At 33.0% G+C, this 16,105-nt stretch overlaps 2 protein-coding genes across 2 annotated transcripts; one reads left to right on the top strand and one right to left on the bottom strand.

The window, feature by feature from the left end:
* Positions 1-181: 181 nt before the first annotated feature.
* Positions 182-4,670, top strand: LOC107932860 (transcription initiation factor TFIID subunit 15). Its single transcript, XM_016864976.2, has 3 exons — positions 182-457; positions 3,147-3,453; positions 3,879-4,670. The coding sequence occupies exons 1-3, from the start codon at positions 250-252 to the stop codon at positions 4,492-4,494; spliced, it is 1,131 nt and encodes a 376-aa protein (XP_016720465.1). The 5' UTR covers positions 182-249; the 3' UTR covers positions 4,495-4,670.
* Positions 4,671-5,320: 650 nt separating this feature from the next.
* LOC107932835 (peroxisomal fatty acid beta-oxidation multifunctional protein AIM1-like) lies at positions 5,321-12,616 on the bottom strand. The gene is made up of 18 exons (NM_001398445.1): positions 12,446-12,616; positions 12,288-12,359; positions 12,116-12,178; positions 11,931-11,987; positions 11,779-11,846; positions 11,579-11,660; positions 11,397-11,452; positions 10,630-10,932; positions 10,234-10,320; positions 9,827-10,001; positions 9,505-9,626; positions 9,186-9,349; positions 8,025-8,279; positions 7,572-7,693; positions 7,352-7,473; positions 6,962-7,110; positions 6,228-6,366; positions 5,321-5,530 (listed from the first exon to the last, which is right to left on the bottom strand). The coding sequence occupies exons 1-18, from the start codon at positions 12,537-12,539 to the stop codon at positions 5,486-5,488; spliced, it is 2,175 nt and encodes a 724-aa protein (NP_001385374.1). The 5' UTR covers positions 12,540-12,616; the 3' UTR covers positions 5,321-5,485.
* Between the last annotated feature and the right edge of the window lie 3,489 nt (positions 12,617-16,105).

The raw sequence follows: 16,105 nt of genomic DNA, 5'->3' as shown, positions 1-16,105 counted from the left end.
TAACATTATCCAGTACACGAGTTACCTGTAATAAAAGAAAAATTTGAGGGATTAAACATAAAATTAAAAAGCATCGGGGATTATTCCAAAATAAAATCTCTCACCTCTTACACAATAACACATGGCCGAATAAAAACCAGACACGTGGCGCTAGGGTTTATATACTATATCCCCCCACCGTTATGGTATCCATAATCTCAGCGGTCAGCTGTTATAGAAAGGAGAAGAGAGCGAGAGGAAGAGAGACAAATGGGGTCTAGAGACAAGGACCAAACAACATCGCATCATCAGCCGCTCCTTAGCAGCCTTGTTGTAGGACCATCGGCAAGCGACGGAGCTGACGGTGGTGCAAGCGGAGGACGAGGCCGTGGTGGTGGTGGTAGCGATTATGAGCCCGGGGAGGTCCGGCGTGAACCGCATCCTTATTCTCGTTCTGATCGATACAAAGATGAACCTGGTTGGTTTTTATTTTTAATGGAATCGTTTTTACTTTTTTTTTAGTTTCTTCTTTGGTTTAATCGATTATTGTTTATTGTTTGATTTTGTTTCAGTGTTTTTTTGTTAATATATTGATAACGGTGAAGTTAAAATTATTTTTCAGCCTTGTTTTAGTCGAAAGTAAAAAGGAATCATGTGATTTGAAATTTGAAATTTGAAACCCTAGATCGATGTAGGTATTGAAATGTATGATTATGTTGGATATTTATAGGTATTGATGAAATTAAACGTCTTAATTTGACTGCAAATTTACATGTCCAGTAAATTTATACTGCTATTGAGGAATTAATAAAGCTATTAAGTGAAATTAGGGTTGGTTAATAAGAGTATAGTTCGTGTCCTCAAGATAGGAAATTAAGCTGTGGGGCAAATAGCCTAATTGCAATGTGTTTGAATATTCTATGGATACATCTTAGTCTAAAGGGATTTGTTTATGCTTGTTGAGGGGAGTCCGACTTTTTCCGGAGAAGTTTTTCAAGTGTGTCATAAGTCAGGAGCCGATGAGGTGCTCCCGCTTTGTGAACCTGCTGCCGCTTCAGGTAGCTTTAGGCACTCAGGTTCTTGTTAGAGCTGGGAGATAAAACTCCTACCGGGGACGATACCGACCCATCGAGGGGTCTGTTGGCTCCCAACAGATGATACTTAGAAGACTTTTCTGGAATGAATCGGTATCCCTTCATCAATGTTTATAATCCAATGTCATGTAAACAGACCCGCTCTTCATGTTGTTCTACTTCTAGTATTCCTCGTACCTTGTTTCTATATGATTTATTTGCATATGGGTCTTGTAGCCCTTTTTAAATGCTTAGATGTTTATGTGAACATTATTTGGTAACTATTCCAGTTCAATGATGTTTGTTCAGTGTCTATGTAATAGTTACACAACAGTTGGGATTGTACAACCTGTTATCTCTTCCTTATGTTGCATGTCGAGCAAATGGATCTAATACCCTTATGGTGTATTGAGTTGCAAATGAATTTTGCTGTTGTGTGTTACAGCTGTGAGTGTTTCCTGCAAGAACTTGGGTCTTGATGAAGGAATGTTGGTATGAGTGCAATCTTGGATCATTGTTGGGGTTAATTTTTTTTAGTAAAACAGGTTGTGTTTTGTGTCAAATGCCATTGATATGTGTTGGGTATGATGAATGGACTTGTGGTACTGTTCACTAAGGACAACATTGCATCTTGGTCTTGAAGCTGTTATCACTTATCAAATTGGGCAAGAATTTGAAGATAGTTACTATGGGGTTGGGTTTGATAGAATGACATGTCTAATTTGAAATGCTAATTTCAATTGCTATTTGAGAGGCTTGCACTCAAGTTTTTCAAGATATTTGCAAAACATCATATGGGAATTGGAATACTGACAATGTCAAGCGGTTTAAAATGGCTATCAGTGGTAAGGTCGGTCCCTTGGCTGGAAAAATTATTGTGTTTGAGGGCTTTACTCTTTTGGAACACTGCATAGGGCCATGATTACTAATTTTGTTTGTGGGAGTGAGCGGTCTCTCCTGGACTTTTGTTGGTTTTATTAATTTACGGAATGATAATGGAGCATCTGGTAACTTATAATGAACTTTGGGGTGGAATTCGCTTAGTTTTTGTATTGTTTTTTTTTTCTTTTCCTTGGGGTGGGTAAGTGGGTTTAGCTTTGATGGCTTTTGAATAATACTTTATCGGGGATAGTAGTATCATGTTACAAGTAAATGGGGTATTATGGAATATCCTTTGTATACTATATTCTATCTTCATGAAGCAACCTCTTTGTTTCTGTATTATTTTGTGTTTAATGGGGTATAGTTGAGCTGGTGGGCAAAGTTATCAGATAATTAAGCATTTAGCATAAGCGGTCTCCCTTGGGGATGGAAGAAGCCCTGTCGGTTTGTACTTTCTATCCATCAAGTTATGCATAGGGAAGTTAACTCATGTCAGGTGGATATCTTTTGTGGAACCTTTTCAAATAATGTGCTGAGATGTGCCATTCCGCAAATTCGTTGGCTATCGGCTTACTGGTTAATTTCAACTTTCACAAGGGGGGATATCTTTTGCAGTTTACATCCTTTAGTTCTCCTTCGTTGCCTCGGACTACTTCTCTTTATCAAGGCAATTTGTATGAAGGTTTTAGGTGTATTTGGTTGTTAATGGTTTTTATGTTGCCTATATGCTCGTTTTATTCACTGTGGGGTGCATTGTGGATGCTCTCCTTCGAGTCCTTTCGACCCCTGCTGTATCAAATGTGGTTGCTCCAGGTTTTCGATTTTGGGGTCCATAGTTCAGATATTAGGTTGAAAATCCATATTTCAGATATTAGGAAAGCGACCTTTTTTTCTTCCTGCTGACTGAGCTGTTGCATGGATAATGGTAAATTGGTATTGCCCCTGCATTATGTACTGGTAATTGGTAAAATGCTGTATTTGAAAGTAACAAGGGCAGTTAACTTTTGAAACAAGTTCCCTTCTGTTCGGGATTTTTCTTTCCGTACTCATGATGAGGAGATCTTGACCAGTGGTAACCATCCTTGCGAACTTTAATCTATTGGACAATTGAACGTTTGATTGACCGACATATAAATACATCTTTTCCCATAATCTTTCTAGTATTTTAATTAGTTTATGCTTATCTATGAGTTTTTGGCTATTTTTTTCCAGGATATAGAATTCGTGCAGGTTCAAGTTCTCCTATACGTCGTAGGGACGTAGATCACCGTAATGGTTCCCATTTTGATCGCTCAGGTGGTCCGTCACGTGTCCGTGATTTTGGTAATGGGAGGGATCCTGGAAGATACCGAGACTCTTCACCTCCTTATAATCGAGGGCCAGGTGGTGGCAGGCAACACAGCAGCCGGGGTTTTGATGGAACTGGTTATGGTCCTGGACCTATCGGAGGTGAAGGCATGACTCGAAATAATCCTAATGTACGCCCTAGGGAAGGTGACTGGATATGTCCAGATCCTTTGTAAGTTCATATCACCTTCATACCCTGAATTTTGTTTCGTCCTCTTTAATGTCTGGGTAAACTACATTAGCCGTCACCCCAACTATGAATTTTTTTTTTTGGTCACCCAACTTTGAAAAATTACAAAATGGTCACTCAACTATTAAATTGTCCTTTTTGGTCACATAACTATCTTAGATTTTTGGGTGTTTTCATTTTTACATTACCAATTGGTGATTAAAAAAGACAAAATTGAAGTTGGCTGGCCATTTTGTAACTTCTCATAGTGTATCCTTAATATTTTTGTGCTGCTTGCTTTGCATTTCGTTGACTACTTATTTCCCCATTTTTTAATCTGTACTCTTTTTCCAGTTATGTGTTTTGTAGTTCGAAACAAGCATAGATCGTTTAAGTTTTTTTGATATTTGCCAATCACCATGTCACAGGTGCGCGAACTTAAACTTTGCAAGGAGAGAATACTGCAACAATTGCAAGAGATTTCGCTATGCGCCCACTGGAAGTCCCCGTGGAGGCTACCCTGGTCCCCCACCTCCACATGCCCCTCCCAGGCGCTTTCCCGGCTCACCCGTGGATCTATCACCACCTCGCAGGAACATAAACAGCAACTTCAGGTCTCCTCCTCGTAGTTGGGCTAGGGAAGGTCCACGAGACTTTAGAGCTGCTGGTCCACCACCTCCAAGGCATGAAGGCAGGTTTTTTGATCATAGCATGCGTAGAGACCGACTTGAATATCTAGACGATGACTACAGGGGAAGGAGTAGATTCGATAGGCCAATGCCAATGGATTGGGGACAGAGAGATCGTGGAAGGGATAACTTCTTCAATTCCAGGAAAGGATACGAGAGACGACTACCATCTCCACCACTTCCACCACCACAGCTTCCACCCCGTGGCAGGCCACGTGACTTGAGAGAAAGGAGTAGATCACCAATCAGGGGTGCACCTCCACCGAAGGAATACCGTCGCGATTTGTACATGGAACGAGGACGAGAGGATCTACGAGGAGGTGTTGGACGAGACAGAATAGGAGGCCCGTATTAACCAAATGGCAGAAAAGCGTATTGGGATATAAACTTTTGTATCGATTATTGTAGCTAATAAATTTGGGATTTACAGCTTTTTTTGGTTGGGTTTGGTTTTTACACTCTAAATGCAGCTTGTTATCGTTGTAAACCCTTTTCCAAGTGTTATGAAGACAGCTAGGACTTTATTTTTCAGTGCTTTGGTTAAACATGAATCCAATTTGCTTTCTTTGCATTCCATTTAGCTGTTGAATTTGCTACCTTAGTACTCAAATGCATCATTATCTTTTTGGATCTGAAATCAAATTGGTACATCAAATCCGTTTTTTTTTTATATATGTATATCTCTAAATCCAAAGAAAAATGTATTCTATCAATCCTGAGTTTACTGTAGCGATAGTTACATACTCGAATAGTTATACTCTTTGTTGACAAATCATAACTTGATTTAATGGACTGAGTTTGAGAAGTTTCAATTTTATTGTTTTATTAATTTAAAAAAGCTCTTCTAATAATTTTTAAAATTTTAAAATCGTACCATATCATTGTTAAATCTTAAAGACCTTTTCAACATTATGCCAAGTAAAATTTTAATTATCGAAATACTAAACATTTTTACCTGCCAACTTAACTCAAATATTAAAATATTCATAGTCGAACACAAACCCATTCAATAGCTCAAACCAAACCAATATTTAAAGAATGCCCATATCAAGTTCAAGATATATTTTAGGTCAAAATGCCTTTATACCAAATATATTTCTTGATACTACTAAATATAAATTTATATTTTTTATGCTAAGAAAAAAAGGCATTATTAAAATCCAAATCGCATACTTCAATTAAAAAAAAAAGAAGCATAATGTTTATTGATTTCAAGCATTAGGAGTTGGTTCCCAGGAAATTAAGAGAAAAAACACACATTTTATGTGAAAACCAAATTCTAATTGCTTTTATTACCATAATAATAATAAACCGGGAATCCGTCTTTGTAGGTGAATTTGAGAGCCTTACAGCCTTGATTTTGTTGATGCAGATGACGTAGCCGGTGCACTCTACAAATATAAAACATAAATAAATAAAGGTAAACGACAATTTGGTACAATTAAATTCATTCAAAACTACAAAAATCACCATCATTATTATTAGATTATATTGCAGGTAAAAAAATTATATAAAAATCATATTTATTAAAAGTATATGTAAAAAAAAAAACAACTCAAGATAAAAAAAATTCTAAAATTCAGTGTCATTAATTTATTAAATGAGTTTTTATTAGTTTTATTATAAATATAAAAAGACAAAAACACCTCCATAATAATATAACTTAATTGGTAAAAGACATTTTAATCATTTTCTAACTAAATTGATATCCGATTAATTTATGACACCAACTCAACGAGGGATTTTAAATATAGAATTATCATACAATTGTTTAACTACAAATATGGCAACATACTAAAAAAAATTTCAAACCATTTTGGTATATAATAAATAAATAAAAATAACCAAAAACTGATAATAAAAATGGAACCAAAATCAAAATTTTCATGTATTTTTGAAATTGATCTCAGAAAGCTTTAAAACAACTATAATACGTGCGTTGAACATATTATATTAATTTGGTTTTATCATATATATATATGTATATGTATATATTATGTTCATATTAGATTCGACTACTAGCAACACCCAAAGATCAATAAATACAAAATACTAAACTAAAATAAAATAGAAAGATAGGGGTCTTACCAATGGGATGCCCTTCATAGCTCTTTCTTCCAAAAACTTTGATGGTTTATAAAAGCTACCGTACATTTCCGACCATTTTTTAAGACTTCTATATACATGGTTCGCGCCAACCATATCTGCCCAAAATACTATACCACCACTGCCCGAAAGAAGAATAATGATAAGATCATGGGTGAATTATGTCTTAACAAAGTAAAATCAAATTAATACAAAATAGTGGACTGAGAACCGAAATAATCTGAACTAAAACCGACTCACATGGCAACAATGAGACCTACATATGACAATTATGCATGATGAAACTCAAACTTGTATACTCAAGACTTTAGCTTTTACAAACGATGCCTCGACATAGTTGGCAATTTTATTTTTTAAAATTGTGTGAAAAGATGCGTATAATCAAGAAACCGATCCAGTTTGTAAAGGATCTATAATTTCTCACGTCACTGAGGAAAATATCTAATGCTTTCAAAAATGTGAAAAACATTTTCCATGAAAAAATGGTTCCTAATCGAATATTATGAATCAAATAATAGATTGAGGATGAACTTTGCAATGACATCATATCAAATTTCAAAAATGCGAAAGACATTTTCCATGAAACAATGATGTCTTTCCATGAAACAATGGTTCCTAAACAATATTCGGAATCAATAATGGACTGAGGATGAACTTTGCAATGACATTACATCAAATTACAAATGAGAGACCACGGCCAATGCCGAAAGACTTACCGATAAGATGGGAAGCTCATCCCAAGAACAGATGCAACATCAAGGTCTGATGCTCGAACCACAACCCCTTCATCAAGAACTCGGCATGCCTCATTAACTACTGGGAAGAGTATCATCTCCAGAACTTCTCTATCAGTAACCGAAATAGGCTGTCAAACAAAAGCAACGATGCATTAGATATTTCACCTACAAAGGCCAAACGTATCATAATCTTGTTTAAAGCATTATATGTTTGTGTCCATCTTACTTTTTACATGTCTTCTAGTAGCTAGTTTCTCATGTCGTATACTTATGTCTTCAAAGTTACCAGGTGATTATCTTAAAGTTGGCAGTCAATGGACAAAATTCCATACCTAGATTATAGAATATTTTGGAGGCAAGGGTACATACCTTTCCACCGGGCATAATATTGGTAAGCCGTCTAGATTCCTCGATAATAGACAATACAGAAGGATCAGGCTTTGGTTTGCTTCCCTTCTCATAAATATAGTATCCTTTCCCGTTGTTTTTCCCTGAAATGCCAAAATTCATTAAGCATCCCAATATGGAATATGCATTGACAATACTGTTATAAGTGGGAAAAAATGTCCCAGGAACAGTATGTGTTTACCATTTCTTCCGTCTTTAGCCAAAAGTTCAAGCAATGGAGACTTGAATATTCGATCAGAGAATGCCTTAGCATATTCTTGCCCGACAGCAAAAGCCACACCATAGCCAGCCAAGTCTTGAAGCCTGCAGAATTGCAAAGGAGAAGCATAACTTATCACCATATATTATACCAGGGCATATAAGTTTGAAAACATTACTTCAAAGTGAATCGCCACAACCAGATGGACTGAAATCCGATCTTTACTAGAACTCTAAGCCTATGATTTTCTGATTAGATTATCCAATTACGGAAAGACCTGTTATACCTTCCTTTTCAAATTGCAGAAGCATATATTATGATGAAATTATTATTGTACCAAAGCTACAATATATATAATCAAAGTTGGAAACGCGCTCACTGAAATCATGAAAATATATATAACTAAAAGACATAATGCTAAGGAAAGAAGATTACTGGAAAGGGCCCAGAGGAAAGCCAAAATTGCAGATCACCCGGTCAATTCTGTACGCGTCCACACCTAAACTGACCAATAAATGCGAACCTTGTGTATAGGGGAAGAATGTTCGATTGACTGCAAAGCCAGTGCAGTTACCAACCACAACAGGAACTTTCTTTATTACTTTGCCAACCGTCATAAGATCAAGAATTATTTGTGGGGAAGTTTTCTGTGTTCGTACAATCTCCAAAAGAGGCATCAGATGGGCAGGACTGTTTTAAGAGAGCCAAAACAAATAAGCAAATAAAAAAAAAGTCAGTTTATTAAGGATCAAAATCAAACGATATATCTATAATATCTATATAATCATATATAAAAAGGTCATGCTGACACGTGGAATGCCTTCCTTCTTTTTTATTTATTTATTTACATTTTATAGTAAAATGGTAAATTTTAAATTTTAATCCTCATGCTACACACAAATTTTAATTTATATAATAATGGTCAAATTTCAATTTTGATCCCCGTGTTACACTCAAATTTAAGATTCAATCTTTTATACCTCTACTTTTTAACATAATTTGGTACCTCAAGTTTTTACAATGACATTGATTAGCTCAAATACTTTATTTTGAGTAAAATGCTGATATAACTTTTAAGAGTTATTAATACTAATAAAATTATTTGTTAAATTCAAGTCCATTGCAATGCCTTATTTCCTCTCTTTTTTAATTTCAAAAAGTTTTTTAACCAACAAATTTAAGAGAAGAATTTAATGGTGTTAACAATTGGATCTGAATTTTTAAATTTGAAAAATAGAGGGACTAAATTTCTAAAAATAAAAGTACAAATACTAAATTTTAAATATACAAAGAGTACAAAAATTTGATGTATATTTTAATATTCAAATATTTACTTGATAATTTGACTTAAAATTAATTAATAATTATCCCAACGCAAACCATGGTAGGATCCATGCTAGTATATATATGTGTGTGTATGAATATACCAAACTCATTTTATGTAATCTCTAATTCGTTCAAAAGTACCAAAATATAATCCTGTTCGAAAAGTCATAGAGGATTTAGATTAGATTCCTCCAAATATAAAGAAGCATATGATAGAGAAATAAAAAGGCAATAGCATAGCACAAAAATAGGGAAAATAAGTTCAATAACCTGAAAAAGTGAGCTCCTATAAGACGATCTTGCGAGTTCATTTTTTCTCCTATTAAATTGAGGTCAATAGTGGATGTGTTTGTTGCCAAAATGCAGTGAGGAGGGCAAGCCTTCTCTATCTCACTGAATATTTTTTGCTTTAAAGCAACATTTTCAACAACTGCCTGCAATTAAAAACTACATTAGAAACATTTCATTGCAAAACCTCCAACATCAGAAAAACCCGAGTTAGAAAGTAGAGACTAGTGATTCACAGATTATGAACAAGAATAATTATGAAAATTTATTTGTGGCCAGGTCATGGCAATCAATAGTTCACCTCTATGACCATGTCTACGTCTTTAAATTCAGAGTAATCCAGAACTCCTTTAAGCATTGAGAGAGCTTTTTCTGCCTTATCCTTGGTCATTTTTCCTCTATTTGCTAAACCTCTAACATTCGCTGCCAACAAAAATAAGAAAAGAAAAAGATATAGTCTTAAATTTCGGTAACATGTAAATAGTTCCACATGCAACATAGACGTCTCAACACATTCATTATCTTTTAAAGTAAGAATTAAAACATTATAATTCCTTGCGAAGAAAGGAAAACAATCATCAGTTTATTGGCTACTAAAAGCGCAACAACTATGAATAACCCACCTTCTACCGTTTTTATTCCCTTCAGGAGATATTCAGAGTTAACTTCCTTGAGAACAACAAATATATTGTTCACAATAAGAGCCGTAGCTATTCCAGAGCCCATTAGGCCTCCTCCAATAATAGCAACTTTCTTTACTTGCCTTGGTTTGAGACCAACATCAGTAACATTTGGCACCTGCAAAAGTAAAATTTCAGAAGAAAAAAATACCACAAAAAATCCCAATTGGTTGTCAGACTTCACTATAAAAAAGTTTGAATTCCTCAATTACCATCAAAAAGTTTGAATTCCTCAACACCTTATAGACAGCCAACTATTTTCACATGGCAAGTGCTACCACTTGCTGAATTACCGCTGAAGGAATTAAAATGAGAAAAAAGTGCAAAGTGTTCCAGCTATCAGCAACTACCTTTGATGTAGCCCGCTGGGCAAGGAACACATGAACAAGACCTCTTGATGTGTCTGAAAGGACTATCTCCTTAAAAACTTTAGCCTCCTGCATGGATAAATTCCAATGTGAATAACAAATATGAACAATCCAAATGTTTAAGCACAACTGAGTGGAGATTCTTATGGGACTAAACTATCACAGAAAATATTAAAGGGAAAGGATCCTACAAAATCAATCACTGCACGCCCCAATAGTCTATGAGATACAATAATAAATGATCCATTAAAAAAGAAGGGGGGGGGGGAGCAGCATTTACCACTATATGTAAACAACAAAAGTACATCAGAAGCAATTTCTTTAGCAAGGAAGACAACTATGCAAGTAAATGCAATAGGTCTGAAAACCAGAAACTACCTTCAGAACTCCACTATATCCCCCATGGACAATACCCTCCTCAATTACATCTAGACATACTTGATGCTGAGGCAAATTTGGAGCAGTTTTTTTGGCTTGTAGTCTTGCCATTCTCAACACCTCCCGTGCTTCAGAGAGGGATCCAATTTTGTCGGTTCTGTGAAGTGAACGCAACCATGGCTTACGTCCCTCTGCCATGTCTAAAGCCCATTCACGAGAAACTTTCAGAAGCTCTTTAGAAGGGACAAGTGCATCAATAAGACCTAGCTTCTTCCCTTCTTCAGACATGATTGGTTTGGATGACTGCAAAGCATTATACTTGCACGTGTTAGATTTACCAAGTGAAAACATTGGACTCCACAACTATTAAAAATGAAAATCTTTTTCAAGCTTAGAAAGCGCAATACAGCATCAGCTTAGGGTCATGGGATAAATAACAGAGGTAGATTTACTGTCTAATCATATCATATTATTAGAACAATCAAAGCAAATTAAATCCAGTTATCTCAATTTATTTTTTATCATAAAACTTTATCTTTTCTTAATCCACTCAATGTGTCCAGCAACTAGGTTACAACTAAGGAATGAAAATTTAATGACAACACTTTCTATCTTCTATAGAAGATGGAACTAAAACCATGAAATTCTAACATTTTGATGACAACCCACCCCTCACAATCCCTCCCTTTTCGTAGTAACAAAGCCATTAGAAAGAGGAAAACAAGCCATTAGAAAGTTCAAAAAGCATTAGAGACACAAAGTATTACCAGCATCACTTCAATAGCTTTTGAAAGCCCTACAAGCCTTGGGAGACGCTGTGTGCCTTTGAAAGAGCCATAGCACAACAAGCCAGTCAGTGCTTGAGAAGTACAAACTAGTAGCTATCATCTAAAGACAAAATAACTGCTCATCTACACATGTTTTTGTCAACATATACTACTGGCCCTACCTCCAAAACCAGGAATCACTCCAAGTGACAATTCTGGCAAGCCAAGTTGAGTCCTAGGAGCAGCAATACGTGCATGGCAACCCTGCATAAGAATAACAAAGATTAGACAACCAAGCAAATTTACAATCACGACATTCAAAATTGTTAGCAAAAGAAGATAATGACGTAAAAATATAAATTAGGAGAGAAAAAACACAAACCATTGCAAATTCTAAGCCACCTCCGAGAGCCAATCCTTCAACAGCAGCCACAATAGGCTTCTTGCAATCTGAGAGAATGAAAGTACTGCATAACATGAGCCATAAATAACAGCCAAAAAAAAAAAATCAACATAAGAAAAGGAATCAGGAACCTTCTACAGCATTAGTGACAAGATCAACAGATACATCAGGCATGACCGACACATCACCTGTTTAACCACCAATCAAATACACAATCAGAGATTCTAAATTTCCACTCCTCACTAAATTTAAGTAATTAACTAGATAATCACTAAATTCACACTCAAATTAAATTGCCTAACTAATAAACTCATACCGGTTCCATGAACTTTCGTGAAAACATTGATATCAAAACCACCGGAAAACCTTCCTCCCTTGCCTTCGTCAACCAATTCAAAAAAAAAAAACCAAAAACAAAAGTCAGCGAGCTAAATTCGAAGAATCAACATGCAATAAAATGATGATTCGATTAAAAACTCGAGACTCACCGGTAAGAACAATAGCTTTAACATCGTTTCGCCCCGTCGCCTCAGCGAATTTCTCCTTCAATCCATCAATTACTGCAAAAATTCAAAAAAAAAATCAAATCACCGAATCATAAATCAAAAATAAAGAAATGAAAAAAAGGGCAAATCAAAAGCTTTACTTGGAATAGCTAAAGCGTTAACAGGAGGATTGGAGATGGTGATGACTGCAACGCCGTCGTTTCCGACCTCCATCGTCACTTTACTTTGCGACATCGTTCTTTTTAGCTCTTCTTTTTTTTTTCTGCGCTTTTTTTTTTTTTTTGCTGTTATTCAATTTATAAATAATGGATGTTTCACTAAGAGGATAAATATAACGAAGGCTTTTAGAATGCCGTGCTTTGTCTGGCAAAACTATTGAGTGTGAATGTGAAGTGGAAATATTAGTTGACAATAGTCCCTATATTATTAGTAATTTATGTATTTAATCTTTATATTCTAATTTGAAGATTTTTATAGTGTGTTTTACGAGTTTTAAAATTTTAATCTATGATCAAATGATAGTAGTTAAATTTAACTGACCAAACACGTATAATGACATACCAACGAGCTATTTTCATATATATACTTGTACAAAAGTCATCTCGTTTTAATTAAATAGATTTAATGGAACATTCTTTAAATCAATACTAAAATTTTAAAATTCAAATTGTATAGAATTAGTTTTTATATGAAATTTTCTTTCTAGATTGGGGAAAATTTTTCTAATGATCTTAATAAGTTAAAATTTTTAGATTATAAGTTTTGGAAAAAAAATTTTGAGCTAAATTATCTATTTATTTCATTTATCATAACCAAGTTACTTTTATTTCTCTTTTTTTCTAATTTTATTTACAATATATATTTTTTATATCTATTTAAAATATACTACATTGTATATTTCACACAAATTTATGTTTATATGTAAATATAATATTTAAAATATGATTTATATATTTAAATTAAATTTTATAAGTTAATTACATTTATTACTTAAAAAGTATTTATAAATTTCAAATTGTTAAAAATATAAATAATGAGTTGTTATAAAGTCTTTTTATATTTTTATTATAATAATTATAATATTAACGGATTTAAATATAATTTAAATATATTTTTTACATTAAAAATCATATTAAAATAAATTTTTAAAAGAACATTTCGATAAAAAAATTTAAAACTTTTTGAAATAATTTTAAAATCACTTTTTCATGGTATTTTAAAATCAATACTAAATTAACCTTAAAAATATTAAATTTAAGAATATGATTAAATTTACATTTATACATATTAGAAGATTAATAATAAAATTTGACCAAATTATATAAATTGTGTGAAAATTGGGAAACTATATATTTTCTCCACGTTTTTAAATTAATATTTTCTCATATTTGCAGTGCAGTGCTTTCAGTGCCATGTGGATTTTAATGCCCTAGGTCGGTGGCCGTCTGGCCAGTATGATGTAGGAACTACGGCGCTTTGATCTCTCAACGACAAGTCTTTCGTCTCCTCTATCAAAAAAAATTTCCGACCTTCCAAGAATGAAATTAATGCCTTTTTGTGAGTTTTTTTTTAACGGAATATGATTATACATAGGGTAATCTAAACTCAATCTGAGACAACATAAGGAAATTCCTTTAGAATGGGTTGAAATTAAATTATATATTTTTATGATAATAAAAATATAATTTCATCATTTTAATATCTATATTTTTATAATTTTTAAATGATTAAATCAAATTTTTATAAATTTTAAAGTGGCTTAAATGGAAAATTTTCCATTTTAGGAGCGGGCCGCTATCAGCCTTCCTTGGCTACACCCTCTACTCACACTAAACTATTACTAAATTTCGGTCACTTAAGTTTAAAAGGCTACAAAATGATCATTGAACTATTTGAAAGTTTTTATTTAAGTCACTGAACTACTTGAAAGTTTTTATTTAAGTCATTAGACTATTAATTTTTTCTTTTAAAAATTCGATTAACGAGCTCTAAGTGACGATTCCACGATCGATACAATAGATCAATACACATTGACGAGTTGAATAACATACCTTAGGTCCAAGTCAATCTGATAATCAGTTTTGGAGATTGGAAAAAAAAGCCATTTAAGTTTTGGTTCGAAGATTCATGATGTTCAAAGTTATTTCGTGAAAAATTAGAATTGTAAAAGAGAAGGGGAAGAAAAACTTTCGTTTGGTATGGTGATGTGAACAGAGAAGACCATATAACAACGATTTTATCAGTTCAACGACTTGAATAAAAACTTTCAACTAATTCGATGACCATATTATAACTTTTTGAAGTTGAGTGACCAAAACATAAATTTACTAATATTTTAGTAACCTTAAGTGTAATTTACCCTTATACAACACAAGATATGCTACTAATAAAGTTAAAAATATAATACAAAGGTAATACTAATATAAAAATGTATGTATAAATATATTTAATGTTACAAATAAATTAAACTTATAAAAAATCAATTATATATAAAATAATTAAATACAATCATATTGAAAAATAAAGTTAATTGCACTAGACGTAGCTCCTACACTTAAATTTTGTGCGTATTTATCTGTGTTAATTTTTTTTACATGTTAAATTTATGTTGTTTATATAGTATGTATATATAGGATTTTTTATTTCAATAAACAAAAACCTCAAATGGTATGCCCATGAGATTATTTATCAAAATGGTATGTTTGCTACAATGTTCTATCAGTGTCCCTTAGACAAATTAGCAGCACCAGATTGAAATATAATGATCTGAAATATTCAATGACTCGATATGTAAATTTCTCATATTGATTGAAAAGCTTTTAAGGGTGCAGCTGACCATGTGCCTGCACCAAACTTTAATAAGGTAAATTGCTTTATAAACCGTTCTTGTTTATTATTACTTTTTATTTCCTTAAAACACCAAAAATAGAGAGACATCTTATCAAGTCTAATTTCTTTTTACCAAAAAATATTTTTGTAAAAAAGCCAATTCCAATTGGAATAAAATAATTTAAACAAAAAAATATTTTTTAAAAAATAAATAAAATTTAATTCTAGTTGGAATTGGTTTTTTTACAAAAATACACTTTGATAGAAAAAAACTTTTTAAAGTAATTAGTAAGATGTCTCCCTATTTTTGGTGTTGAAGGGGAATAAAAGAAAATAATAAATAAAAAGGGTTTATGAAGCAATTTACATTATTTAAAGTTTGATGCCGCACAAAAGTTCTTTTAGCAGCCAATCAAAATAGAAAATTTACATATCAGGTCCCTAAATATTTTAAGTCATCATATTTCTAGACAATACTGACAGAATACTATAACAAACGTACCATTTTAATAAATATTTTCATGCACGTACCATTTGAGTTATTATTATTATTTATATCATTGGGTAAAAAATTCGTATATACATTATAATTTAATTTATATATTTTAAATATATATATCGTGTGGGATCTGAATTTATCATTTAACAGCTAGATTGACAATTACATTGAAAAAAAGACATGATCAATACAATATGAATATTTTACGAATTTAATTAAAATAATTTGAAGTTTAAAGATAATTTAGGGACTTATGGTGAAATTAACCCCAGGAAAAGTACATAACGACAATATAAGTGCACGCATCCGCGGTCTCGCTATCATTTTCCTTTTGCGTTGACGACTCAAATGTTATCTTTTAAAAAAGAAAATACCATATCTTCTATGCTCTTTTCATAAAAGGGTAATATACATTTTTCCCTTAAATTTATCAATTAAATTCACTTTGGTACATATATGTTTTTTCACACTA

Source organism: Gossypium hirsutum, chromosome A08, assembly GCF_007990345.1.
Source record: "Gossypium hirsutum isolate 1008001.06 chromosome A08, Gossypium_hirsutum_v2.1, whole genome shotgun sequence".
Taxonomy (NCBI): Eukaryota; Viridiplantae; Streptophyta; class Magnoliopsida; order Malvales; family Malvaceae; genus Gossypium; species Gossypium hirsutum.
The sequence above is the reverse complement of the archived record's forward strand: the minus strand, read 5'-3'. Positions and strand labels throughout refer to the sequence as shown.